We start from the raw sequence: 13171 nt of genomic DNA on the forward strand, positions 1-13171 counted from the left end.
CGCGCACACATGGCTCCCCTGACACCCGCGCACACATGGCTCCCCTAACACCCACGCACACAAGGCTCCCATAACACCCGCGCACACATGGCTCCCCTGACACCCGCGCACACATGGCTCCCCTGACACCCGCGCACACATGGCTCCCCTGACACCCGCGCACACATTGCTCTCATAACACCCACGCACACATGGCTCCCCTGACACCCGCGCACACATGGCTCCCCTGACACACCCATGTGTGCGCGGGTGTCAGGGGAGCCATGTGTGCGTGGGTGTCAGGGGAGCCATGTGTGCGCGGGTGTCAGGGGAGCCTTGTGTGCGTGGGTGTTAGGGGAGCCATGTGTGCGTGGGTGTCAGGGGAGCCATGGGTGTGTCAGGGGAGCCATGTGTGCGCGGGTGTCAGGGGAGCCATGTGTGCGCACACATGGCTCCCCTGACACACCCATGGCTCCCCTGACACCCGCGCACACATGGCTTTCCTAACACCCACGCACACAAGGCTCCCATAACACCCACGCACACATGGCTCCCCTGACACCCGCGCACACATGGCTCCCCTGACACCCGCGCACACATGGCTCCCCTGACACCCGCGCACACATGGCTCCCCTGACACCCGCGCACACATGGCTCCCATAACACCCGCGCACACATGGCTCCCATGACACCCGCGCACACATGGCTCCCATAACACCCGCGCACACATGGCTCCCCTGACACCCGCGCACACATGGCTCCCCTGACACACCCATGGCTCCCCTGACACCCGCGCACACAAGACTCCCCTGACACCCGCGCACACATGGCTCCCCTGACACCCGCGCACACATGGCTCCCCTGACACCCGCGCACACATGGCTCCCCTGACACACCCATGGCTCCCCTGACACCCGCGCACACATGGCTCCCCTAACACCCACGCACACATGGCTCCCCTGACACACCCATGGCTCCCCTGACACCCGCGCACACATGGCTCCCATAACACCCACACACACATGGCTCCCCTGACACACCCATGGCTCCCCTGACACCCGCGCACACATGGCTCCCCTGACACCCACGCACACAAGGCTCCCATAACACCCACACACACATGGCTCCCCTGACACACCCATGGCTCCCCTGACACCCGCGCACACATGGCTCCCGACACCCGCGCACACATGGCTTCCCTGACACCCGCGCACACAAGGCTCCCATAACACCCACGCACACATGGCTCCCCTGACACCCGCGCACACATGGCTCCCCTGACACCCGCGCACACATGGCTCCCATAACACCCACGCACACATGGCTCCCCTGGCACCCACGCACACAAGGCTCCCATAACACCCACGCACACATGGCTCCCCTGACACCCGCGCACACATGGCTCCCCTGACACCTGCGCACACATGGCTCCCATAACACGCACGCACACATGGCTCCCCTGACACCCGCGCACACATGGCTCCCATGACACCCGCGCACACATGGCTCCCATAACACCCACGCACACATGGCTCCCCTGACACCCACGCACACAAGGCTCCAATAACACCCACGCACACATGGCTCCCCTGACACCCGCGCACACATGGCTCCCCTGACACCCACGCACACAAGGCTCCCCTGACACACCCATGGCTCCCCTGACACCCATGCACACATGGCTCCCCTGACACCCACGCACACAAGGCTCCCCTGACACCCACGCACACATGGCTCCCCTGACACCCATGCACACATGGCTCCCCTGACACCCACGCACACATGGCTCCCCTGACACACCCATGGCTCCCCTGACACCCACGCACACATGGCTCCCCTGACACACCCATGGCTCCCCTGACACCCGCGCATGGCTCACCTGACACCCGCGCACACATGGCTCCCATGACACCCGCGCACACATGGCTCCCATAACACCCACGCACACATGGCTCCCCTGACACCCACGCACACAAGGCTCCCATAACACCCACGCACACATGGCTCCCCTGACACACCCATGGCTCCCCTGACACCCATGCACACATGGCTCCCCTGACACCCACGCACACAAGGCTCCCATAACACCCACGCACACATGGCTCCCCTGACACACCCATGGCTCCCCTGACACCCGCGCACACATGGCTCCCCTGACACCCACGCACACAAGGCTCCCATAACACCCACACACACATGGCTCCCCTGACACACCCATGGCTCCCCTGACACCCGCGCACACATGGCTCCCGACACCCGCGCACACATGGCTCCCCTGACACCCGCGCACACAAGGCTCCCATAACACCCACGCACACATGGCTCCCCTGACACCCGCGCACACATGGCTCCCCTGACACCCGCGCACACATGGCTCCCCTGACACCCGCGCACACAAGGCTCCCATAACACCCACGCACACATGGCTCCCCTGACACACGCGCACACATGGCTCCCATAACACCCACGCATACATGGCTCCCCTGACACCCACGCACACATGGCTCCCCTGACACCCGCGCACACATGGCTCCCATAACACCCACGCCCACATGGCTCCCATAACACCCACACACACATGGCTCCCCTGACACCCTTGCGCACATGGCTCCCATAACACCCACGCACACATGGCTCCCCTGACACCCACACACACATGGCTCCCATAACACCCACGCACACAAGGCTCCCATAACACCCACGCACACATGGCTCCCATAACACCCACGCACACATGGCTCCTCTGACACCCACGCACACATGGCTCCCCTGACACCCGCGCACACATGGCTCCCATAACACCCACGCACACATGGCTCCCCTGACACCCGCGCACACATGGCTCCCCTGACACCCACGCCCACATGGCTCCCCTGACACCCACGCACACATGGCTCCCCTGACACCCACGCACACATGGCTCCCATAACACCCACGCACACAAGGCTCCCATAACACCCACGCACACATGGCTCCCATAACACCCACGCACACAAGGCTCCCATAACACCCACGCACACATGGCTCCCCTGACACCCGCGCACACATGGCTCCCCTAACACCCACGCACACAAGGCTACCATAACACCCACGCACACATGGCTTCCCTGACACCCGCGCACACATGGCTCCCCTGACACCCGCGCATACATGGCTCCCCTGACACCCGCGCACACATGGCTCCCCTGACACACCCATGGCTCCCCTAACACCCACGCACACATGGCTCCCATAACACCCACGCACACATGGCTTCCCTGACACCCACGCACACAAGGCTCCCATAACACCCACGCACACATGGCTCCCCTGACACCCGCGCACACATGGCTCCCCTGACACCCGCGCACACAAGGTTCCCATAACACCCACACACATGGCTCCACTGACACCCGCGCACACATGGCTTCCATAACCCCCACACACACATGGCTCCCATGACACCCACGCACACATGGCTCCCATAACACCCACGCACACATGGCTCCCATAACACCCACGCACACATGGCTCCCTGACATTCATGCACACAAGGCTCCCATAACACCCACGCACACATGGCTCCCCTGACACCCGTGCACACATGGCTCCCCTGACACCCGCACACACATGGCTCCCCTGACACCCGCGCACACAAGGTTCCCATAACACCCACGCACAAATGGCTCCCCTGACACCCGCGCACACATGGCTTCCATAACCCCCACACACACATGGCTCCCCTGACACCGGCGCACACATGGCTCCCCTGACACCCGCGCACACATGGCTCCCCTGACACCCGCGCACACATGGCTCCCATAACACGCACGCACACATGGCTCCCCTGACACCCACGCACACAAGGCTCCCATAACACCCACGCACATATGGCTCCCCTGACACACCCATGGCTCCCCTGACACCCGCGCACACATGGCTCCCCTGACACCCACGCACACAAGGCTCCCATAACACCCACGCACACATGGCTCCCCTGACACACCCATGGCTCCCCTGACACCCGCGCACACATGGCTCCCCTGACACCCGCGCACACATGGCTCCCCTGACACCCGCGCACACATGGCTCCCATAACACCCACGCACACATGGCTCCCCTGACACCCGCGCACACATGGCTCCCCTGACACCCACGCACACATGGCTCCCATAACACCCATGCACACATGGCTCCCCTGACACCCGCGTACACATGGCTCCCCTGACACCCGCGCACACAAGACTCCCATAACACCCACGCACACATGGCTCCCATAACACCCACGCACACATGGCTCCCCTGACACACCCATGGCTCCCCTGACACCCGCGCACACATGGCTCCCCTGACACCCGCGCACACATGGCTCCCCTGACACCCGCGTACACATGGCTCCCCTGACACCCGCGCACACATGGCTCCCCTGACACCCACGCACACATGGCTCCCATAACACCCACGCACACATGGCTCCCATAACACCCACGCACACATGGCTCCCATAACACCCACGCACACATGGCTCCCCTGACACCCGCGCACACATGGCTCCCCTGACACCCGCGCACACATGGCTCCCCTGACACCCGCGCACACATGGCTCCCCTGACACCCGCGCACACAAGGTTCCCGTAACACCCACGCACACATGGCTCCCCTGACACCCGCACACACATGGCTCCCATAACACCCACGCACACATGGCTCCCCTGACACCCGCGCACACAAGGTTCCCATAACACCCACGCACACATGGCTCCCCTGACACACCCATGGCTCCCCTGACACCCGCGCACACATGGCTCCCCTGACACCCACGCACACAAGGCTCCCATAACACCCACGCACACATGGCTCCCCTGACACCCGCGCACACATGGCTCCCCTGACACCCGCGCACACAAGGTTCCCATAACACCCACGCACACATGGCTCCCCTGACACCCACGCACACATGGCTCCCATAACACCCACGCACACATGGCTCCCCTGACACCCACGCACACATGGCTCCCCTGACACCCGCGCACACATGGCTCCCATAACACCCACGCACACATGGCTCCCATAACACCCACGCACACATGGCTCCCCTGACACCCGCGCACACATGGCTCCCATAACACCCGCGCCCACATGGCTCCCATAACACCCGCGCCCACATGGCTCCCATAACACCCACGCACACATGGCTCCCATAACACCCACGCACACATGGCTCCCATAACACCCACGCACACATGGCTCCCCTGACACCCGCGCACACATGGCTCCCCTGACACCTGCGCACACATGGCTCCCCTGACACCCGCGCACACATGGCTCCCATAACACCCACGCACACATGGCTCCCCTGACACCCGCGCACACAAGGTTCCCGTAACACCCACGCACACATGGCTCCCCTGACACCCGCGCACACAAGGCTCCCATAACACCCACGCACACATGGCTCCACTGACACCCGCGCACACATGGCTCCCCTGACACCCACGCACACATGGCTCCCCTGACACCCGCGCACACAAGGTTCCCATAACACCCACGCACACATGGCTCCCCTGACACCCGCGCACACATGGTTCCCATAACACCCACGCACACATGGTTCCCCTGACACCCACGCACACATGGCTCCCCTGACACCCGCGCACACATGGCTCCCCTGACACCCGCGCACACATGGCTCCCATAACACCCGCGCCCACATGGCTCCCATAACACCCACGCACACATGGCTCCCCTGACACCCACGCACACATGGCTCCCATAACACCCACGCACACAAGGCTCCCATAACACCCACGCACACAAGGTTCCCATAACACCCACGCACACATGGCTCCCCTGACACCCGCGCACACATGGCTCCCATAACACTCGCGCACACAAGGCTCCCATAACACCCACGCACACATGGCTCCCCTGACACCCGCGCACACATGGCTCCCCTGACACCCACGCACACATGGCCCCCCTGACACCCGCGCACACATGGCTCCCATAACACCCACGCACACATGGCTCCCATAACACCCACGCACACATGGCTTCCCTGACACCCGCGCACACATGGCTTCCATAACACCCACGCACACATGGCTCCCCTGACACCCCCACACACATGGCTCCCATAACACCCACGCACACATGACTCCCATAACACCCACGCACACATGGCTTCCCTGACACCTGCGCACACATGGCTCCCATAACACCCACGCACACATGGCTTCCCTGACACCCGCGCACACATGGCTTCCATAACACCCACGCACACATGGCTCCCCTGACACCCCCACACACATGGCTCCCATAACACCCACGCACACATGGCTTCCCTGACACCCGCGCACATATGGCTCCCCTGACACCCGCGCACACATGGCTCCCATGACACCCACGCACACAGCAGCCCTGACACCCCCTCGGCTACCCTGACGCGCGCACACATGGCTCTCCTGACACCCCCGCACACATGGCTCCCCTGACACCTGCATGGCTCCTATGACACCCCCACACACATGGCTCCCTTGACACCCCCGCACACATGGCTCCAATGACACCCCTCACACGTGGCTCACCTGACACCTGCAGGATGCTTCTCCCTTCCCTGGACTCTGGGGTCACTATAACAGTACAGGTGTACTCTCCGTCATCACTGAACTGTGCCTGTGGGATGTGCAGTGCGGCGTTTCCTCGCTGTATGTTGCCCTCCTCCATGCGGGCCCCATCCCTGAAGGCCACAGCCCGGCCGGGGATGAAGCTGTACACCTCGCTCTTATGTCCACCCTCTGACTTGCTCCAGGTAACGGTGATAATTCTTCCCAGTGTAAAGTCTGAAATGTCGCAGGGGATCGTCACGTCTGCGCCTCTCACTGCCGAGATCAGGGGCTTTTTCATAGTGACTGTGAGGCCATCTAAAAGAAGAAAGGTATATATGTCACAAAGAAGACGAAGGAGCAAAGAATAAACCATGGGGGTCACAAATCCAAACCCGCTGAGCCATGGGAGGACGGAGAAATATTCCTTGTTCTGTGCAGCGCTCCGCTACCTCCGTCAGCTCCATCCTTCCTTGGGGGGGCGACTCACCCTCTGGTCACTGACAAATCATCCTATCCAATCACCGAAGCCACATATACTGAAGCCATGATGCCCAGAATAGGGCCACACTGCAGCCAGTCATGTGACGGACAACGTGGGGGCATCTTGTAGGAAATCAGAGAACCAAGATGGCAGAATCCGGATCTCCTAGGAGCCCACCAAGATCCGGGCGGCCGCCGCTGTCACTACTGCAACTGCTGTCACCGCTATTACTGCTGCAACTGCTGTCACCGCTGTCACTGCTGCACCTGATGTCACCGCTATCACTGCTGTCACCGCTGCAACCGATGTCACTGACGTCATTGCTGCAACTGCTGTCACCGCTGTCACTTCTGCAACTGCTGTCATTGCTGTTATCGCTGTCACTGCTACAACTGCTTCCTGTCTTAGCAGTGGACACTGCAGACTTCCACACAGCACCCTGCCACACAGATCTCCTCTATCCAGATGACTGATGAAGGTCAGGTACTGACCGTAACGTCTCATTTATGTCTGGAAATTCTTTACTCAATAAATAAGTGCCAAGTATTTCTACATCATTGCTGCAACCGCTGTCACATCTATCACCGCTGTCACTGCTGCAACTGATGTCACTGATTTCACTGCTGCAACTGCTGTTACCGCTATCACCGATGTCACCGATGTCACTGCTGTCACCACTATCACTGCTGCAACTGCTGTCATTACTGCAACTGCTGTCACTGATTTCACTGCTGAAACTGCTGTCACCGCCATCCCCGACATCACTGCTCTCACTGCTGCAACTGCTGTCATTACTGCAACTGCTGTCACTTCTGCAACTGCTGTCACCGCTATCACCGGTGTCACTGCTGTCACCACTATCACTGCTGTCACTTCTCTCACTGCTGTCACCGATGTCACCACTGCAACTGTCAGGCCGAGCTCATCCCAGACCTGCAGGTAATGGCTGTGACACACAGGACTTGCCAACAACTGTCTTTTAACCCATTAAAAACTGCTCTCATAGTCTGACATTGAGACTGACTACATCATTAAAAATTTTCACCCTAAATGTGCAATCACTAGAAACGATTGTGTCCAATAAGTGTTATCAGAGGGTCAATCAGCCCTTAGCCCCCAATTAACCATTATGGACGCTTCTCCAGCAATCCATCCATGTCCCAATGAAAAGTATTTACTGCCCCAGTGATGCAGAGCTGCTGCAGAGAAGCTGAGCTCCCACCTGCAGTCGCCTCTGTGCCTCATCACCCGAGGAACACAGCATTAGGTACAGCAGGCTGTACCGCAATGCATCTAATCCCATCTTCAGCGAGTCTGGGGTAGCAATGCAGATGACGAGGCTGTGACAGGGTCTACTGTTTCAAACCATTGAATTGCGGGGTCTTCATAGGATTACATATGCTATAACATTACAAATCAAAGACTCCTGATACCAAACACCGGATGGCAAAATGTTCATCATAATGTGAAAATGCAGAATCCATCACCCGGCACTGACACTAACCTGAGGTCACCAGTAATGACCCAGCACTGACACTAACCTGAGGTCACCAGTAATGACCCAGCACTGACACTAACCTGAGGTCACCAGTAATGACCCAGCACTGACACTAACCTGAGGTCACCAGTAATGACCCAGCACTGACACTAACCTGAGGTCACCAGTAATGACCCAGCACTGACACTAACCTGAGGTCACCAGTAATGACCCAGCACTGACACTAACCTGAGGTCACCAGTAATGACCCAGCACTGACACTAACCTGAGGTCACCAGTAATGACCCAGCACTGACACTAACCTGAGGTCACCAGTAATGACTCAGCACTGACACTAACCTGAGGTCACCAGTAATGACCCAGCACTGACACTAACCTGAGGTCACCAGTAATGACCCAGCACTGACACTAACCTGAGGTCACCAGTAATGACCCGGCACTGACACTAACCTGAGGTCACCAGTAATGACTCAGCACTGACACTAACCTGAGGTCACCAGTAATGACCCAGCACTGACACTAACCTGAGGTCACCAGTAATGACCCAGCACTGACACTAACCTGAGGTCACCAGTAATGACCCGGCACTGACACTAACCTGAGGTCACCAGTAATGACCCGGCACTGACACTAACCTGAGGTCACCAGTAATGACCCAGCACTGACAGTAACCTGAGGTCACCAGTAATGACCCGGCACTGACACTAACCTGAGGTCACCAGTAATGACCCAGCACTGACACTAACCTGAGGTCACCAGTAATGACCCGGCACTGACACTAACCTGAGGTCACCAGTAATGACCCGGCACTGACACTAACCTGAGGTCACCAGTAATGACCCAGCACTGACACTAACCTGAGGTCACCAGTAATGACCCGGCAATGACACTAACCTGAGGTCACCAGTAATGACCCAGCACTGACACTAACCTGAGGTCACCAGTAATGACCCGGCACTGACAGTAACCTGAGGTCACCAGTAATGACCCAGCACTGACACTAACCTGAGGTCACCAGTAATGACCCGGCACTGACAGTAACCTGAGGTCACCAGTAATGACCCGGCACTGACACTAACCTGAGGTCACCAGTAATGACCCGGCACTGACAGTAACCTGAGGTCACCAGTAATGACTCAGCACTGACACTATCCTGAGGTCACCAGTAATGACCCAGCACTGACACTAACCTGAGGTCACCAGTAATGACCCGGCACTGACACTAACCTGAGGTCACCAGTAATGACCCGGCACTGACACTAACCTGAGGTCACCAGTAATGACCCAGCACTGACACTAACCTGAGGTCACCAGTAATGACCCGGCAATGACACTAACCTGAGGTCACCAGTAATGACCCAGCACTGACACTAACCTGAGGTCACCAGTAATGACCCAGCACTGACACTAACCTGAGGTCACCAGTAATGACCCGGCACTGACAGTAACCTGAGGTCACCAGTAATGACCCAGCACTGACACTAACCTGAGGTCACCAGTAATGACCCGGCACTGACAGTAACCTGAGGTCACCAGTAATGACTCAGCACTGACACTATCCTGAGGTCACCAGTAATGACCCAGCACTGACACTAACCTGAGGTCACCAGTAATGACCCGGGACTGACAGTAACCTGAGGTCACCAGTAATGACTCAGCACTGACACTAACCTGAGGTCACCAGTAATGACCCAGCACTGACACTAACCTGAGGTCACCAGTAATGACCCAGCACTGACACTAACCTGAGGTCACCAGTAATGACCCAGCACTGACACTAACCTGAGGTCACCAGTAATGACCCGGCACTGACACTAACCTGAGGTCACCAGTAATGACCCGGCACTGACACTAACCTGAGGTCACCAGTAATGACCCAGCACTGACAGTAACCTGAGGTCACCAGTAATGACCCGGCACTGACACTAACCTGAGGTCACCAGTAATGACCCGGCACTGACACTAACCTGAGGTCACCAGTAATGACCCAGCACTGACACTAACCTGAGGTCACCAGTAATGACCCGGCAATGACACTAACCTGAGGTCACCAGTAATGACCCAGCACTGACACTAACCTGAGGTCACCAGTAATGACCCGGCACTGACAGTAACCTGAGGTCACCAGTAATGACCCAGCACTGACACTAACCTGAGGTCACCAGTAATGACCCGGCACTGACACTAACCTGAGGTCACCAGTAATGACCCAGCACTGACACTAACCTGAGGTCACCAGTAATGACCCAGCACTGACACTAACCTGAGGTCACCAGTAATGATCCGGCACTGACACTAACCTGAGGTCACCAGTAATGACCCGGCACTGTCACTAACCTGAGGTCACCAGTAATGACCCGGCAATGACACTAACCTGAGGTCACCAGTAATGACCCAGCACTGACACTAACCTGAGGTCACCAGTAATGACCCGGCACTGTCACTAACCTGAGGTCACCAGTAATGACCCGGCACTGACACTAACCTGAGGTCACCAGTAATGACCCAGCACTGACAGTAACATGAGGTCACCAGTAATGACCCAGCACTGACACTATCCTGAGGTCACCAGTAATGACCCGGCACTGACACTATCCTGAGGTCACCAGTAATGACCCAGCACTGACAGTAACATGAGGTCACCAGTAATGACCCAGCACTGACACTATCCTGAGGTCACCAGTAATGACCCAGCACTGACACTATCCTGAGGTCACCAGTAATGACCCGGCACTGACAGTAACCTGAGGTCACCAGTAATGACCCAGCACTGACACTAACCTGAGGTCACCAGTAATGACCCAGCACTGACACTAACCTGAGGTCACCAGTAATGACCCAGCACTGACACTAACCTGAGGTCACCAGTAATGACCCAGCACTGACACTAACCTGAGGTCACCAGTAATGACTCAGCACTGACACTAACCTGAGGTCACCAGTAATGACCCAGCACTGACACTAACCTGAGGTCACCAGTAATGACCCAGCACTGACACTATCCTGAGGTCACCAGTAATGACCCGGGACTGACAGTAACCTGAGGTCACCAGTAATGACTCAGCACTGACACTAACCTGAGGTCACCAGTAATGACCCAGCACTGACACTAACCTGAGGTCACCAGTAATGACCCAGCACTGACACTAACCTGAGGTCACCAGTAATGACCCAGCACTGACACTAACCTGAGGTCACCAGTAATGACCCAGCACTGACACTAACCTGAGGTCACCAGTAATGACCCAGCACTGACACTATCCTGAGGTCACCAGTAATGACCCAGCACTGACACTAACCTGAGGTCACCAGTAATGACCCAGCACTGACACTATCCTGAGGTCACCAGTAATGACTCAGCACTGACACTATCCTGAGGTCACCAGTAATGACCCAGCACTGACACTAACCTGAGGTCACCAGTAATGACCCAGCACTGACAGTAACATGAGGTCACCAGTAATGACCCGGCACTGACACTAACCTGAGGTCACCAGTAATGACCCGGCACTGACACTAACCTGAGGTCACCAGTAATGACCCGGCACATACTCTAACCTGAGGTCACCAGTAATGACCCGGCACTGACACTAACCTGAGGTCACCAGTAATGACCCGGCACTGACACTAACCTGAGGTCACCAGTAATGACCCGGCACTGACACTAACCTGAGGTCACCAGTAATGACCCGGCACTGACACTAACCTGAGGTCACCAGTAATGACCCGGCACTGACACTAACCTGAGGTCACCAGTAATGACCCGGCACTGACACTAACCTGAGGTCACCAGTAATGACCCAGCACTGACAGTAACATGAGGTCACCAGTAATGACCCAGCACTGACACTAACCTGAGGTCACCAGTGATATCAGCAGTATATAGAGGGGATTTTTGAGATCCTTCATTTTCTTTACAGATTTGTGATCCGGAGAGCAGCAGATTCCTCCCTGTGTAGTCGCCTCCCTCACATGCTGTGGTTTCAATTTCACTTTTGCACATTGACTCTTCAGAGAGGAAGAGGACTAGAACTCTAGTGCCACCTATTGGAAGTAGCAATCCTAACAGTCAATGTCAACCCTTTAACGAGCCTTGTCACATGACTTCGGATAAGAGCCAAACCACTTCTAAACACAAGACCAAGTCGGCCATCTACTGATACCGACAACACACACACACACACTGCTATATACCGACACTACACATGCCGCTATATACCGACACTACACACACCGCTATATACCGACACTACACACACCGCTATATACCGACACTACACACACCGCTATATACCGACACTACACACACCGCTATATACCGACACTACACACAGCGCTATATACTGACACTACACACCGCTGTATACCGACACTACACACACCGCTATATACCGACACTACTGTCAGGATTCCCCTGACCACTGCCCCCAATTTCTCACGATTCACACCGTGACCGTCACCCCTACGTCACGGGTCGGGGTGACTTTAGGCCAACGGACGGCTATCACATGTGCAGGGGGGCTTATCTTAGTTATCCCTCCACTGCTAACAATGTGATGAAAAAACACCCACAAGGCTATTGACCTCTTAGTTTCCAGCAGGGGCTTATTTTAGGTATCCCACTG

At 57.2% G+C, this 13171-nt stretch overlaps 1 protein-coding gene across 1 annotated transcript in view; it reads right to left on the minus strand.

The window, feature by feature from the left end:
- LOC138671501 (uncharacterized) overlaps positions 1 to 12506 on the minus strand; it is a gene marked incomplete at its 3' end in the record, with an annotated part of 224974 nt that extends 212468 nt beyond the window's left edge. The window contains exons 1-2 of the mRNA XM_069759677.1: positions 12401 to 12506; positions 6547 to 6882 (exon numbers count right to left, since the gene is read on the minus strand). Coding sequence (XP_069615778.1) covers positions 6547 to 6882; positions 12401 to 12455 — 391 coding nt within the window. The remainder of the gene's footprint in view (positions 1 to 6546; positions 6883 to 12400) is intronic.
- Between the last annotated feature and the right edge of the window lie 665 nt (positions 12507 to 13171).

Source organism: Ranitomeya imitator, chromosome 3 (genome assembly GCF_032444005.1).
Source record: "Ranitomeya imitator isolate aRanImi1 chromosome 3, aRanImi1.pri, whole genome shotgun sequence".
NCBI lineage: Eukaryota > Metazoa > Chordata > Amphibia > Anura > Dendrobatidae > Ranitomeya > Ranitomeya imitator.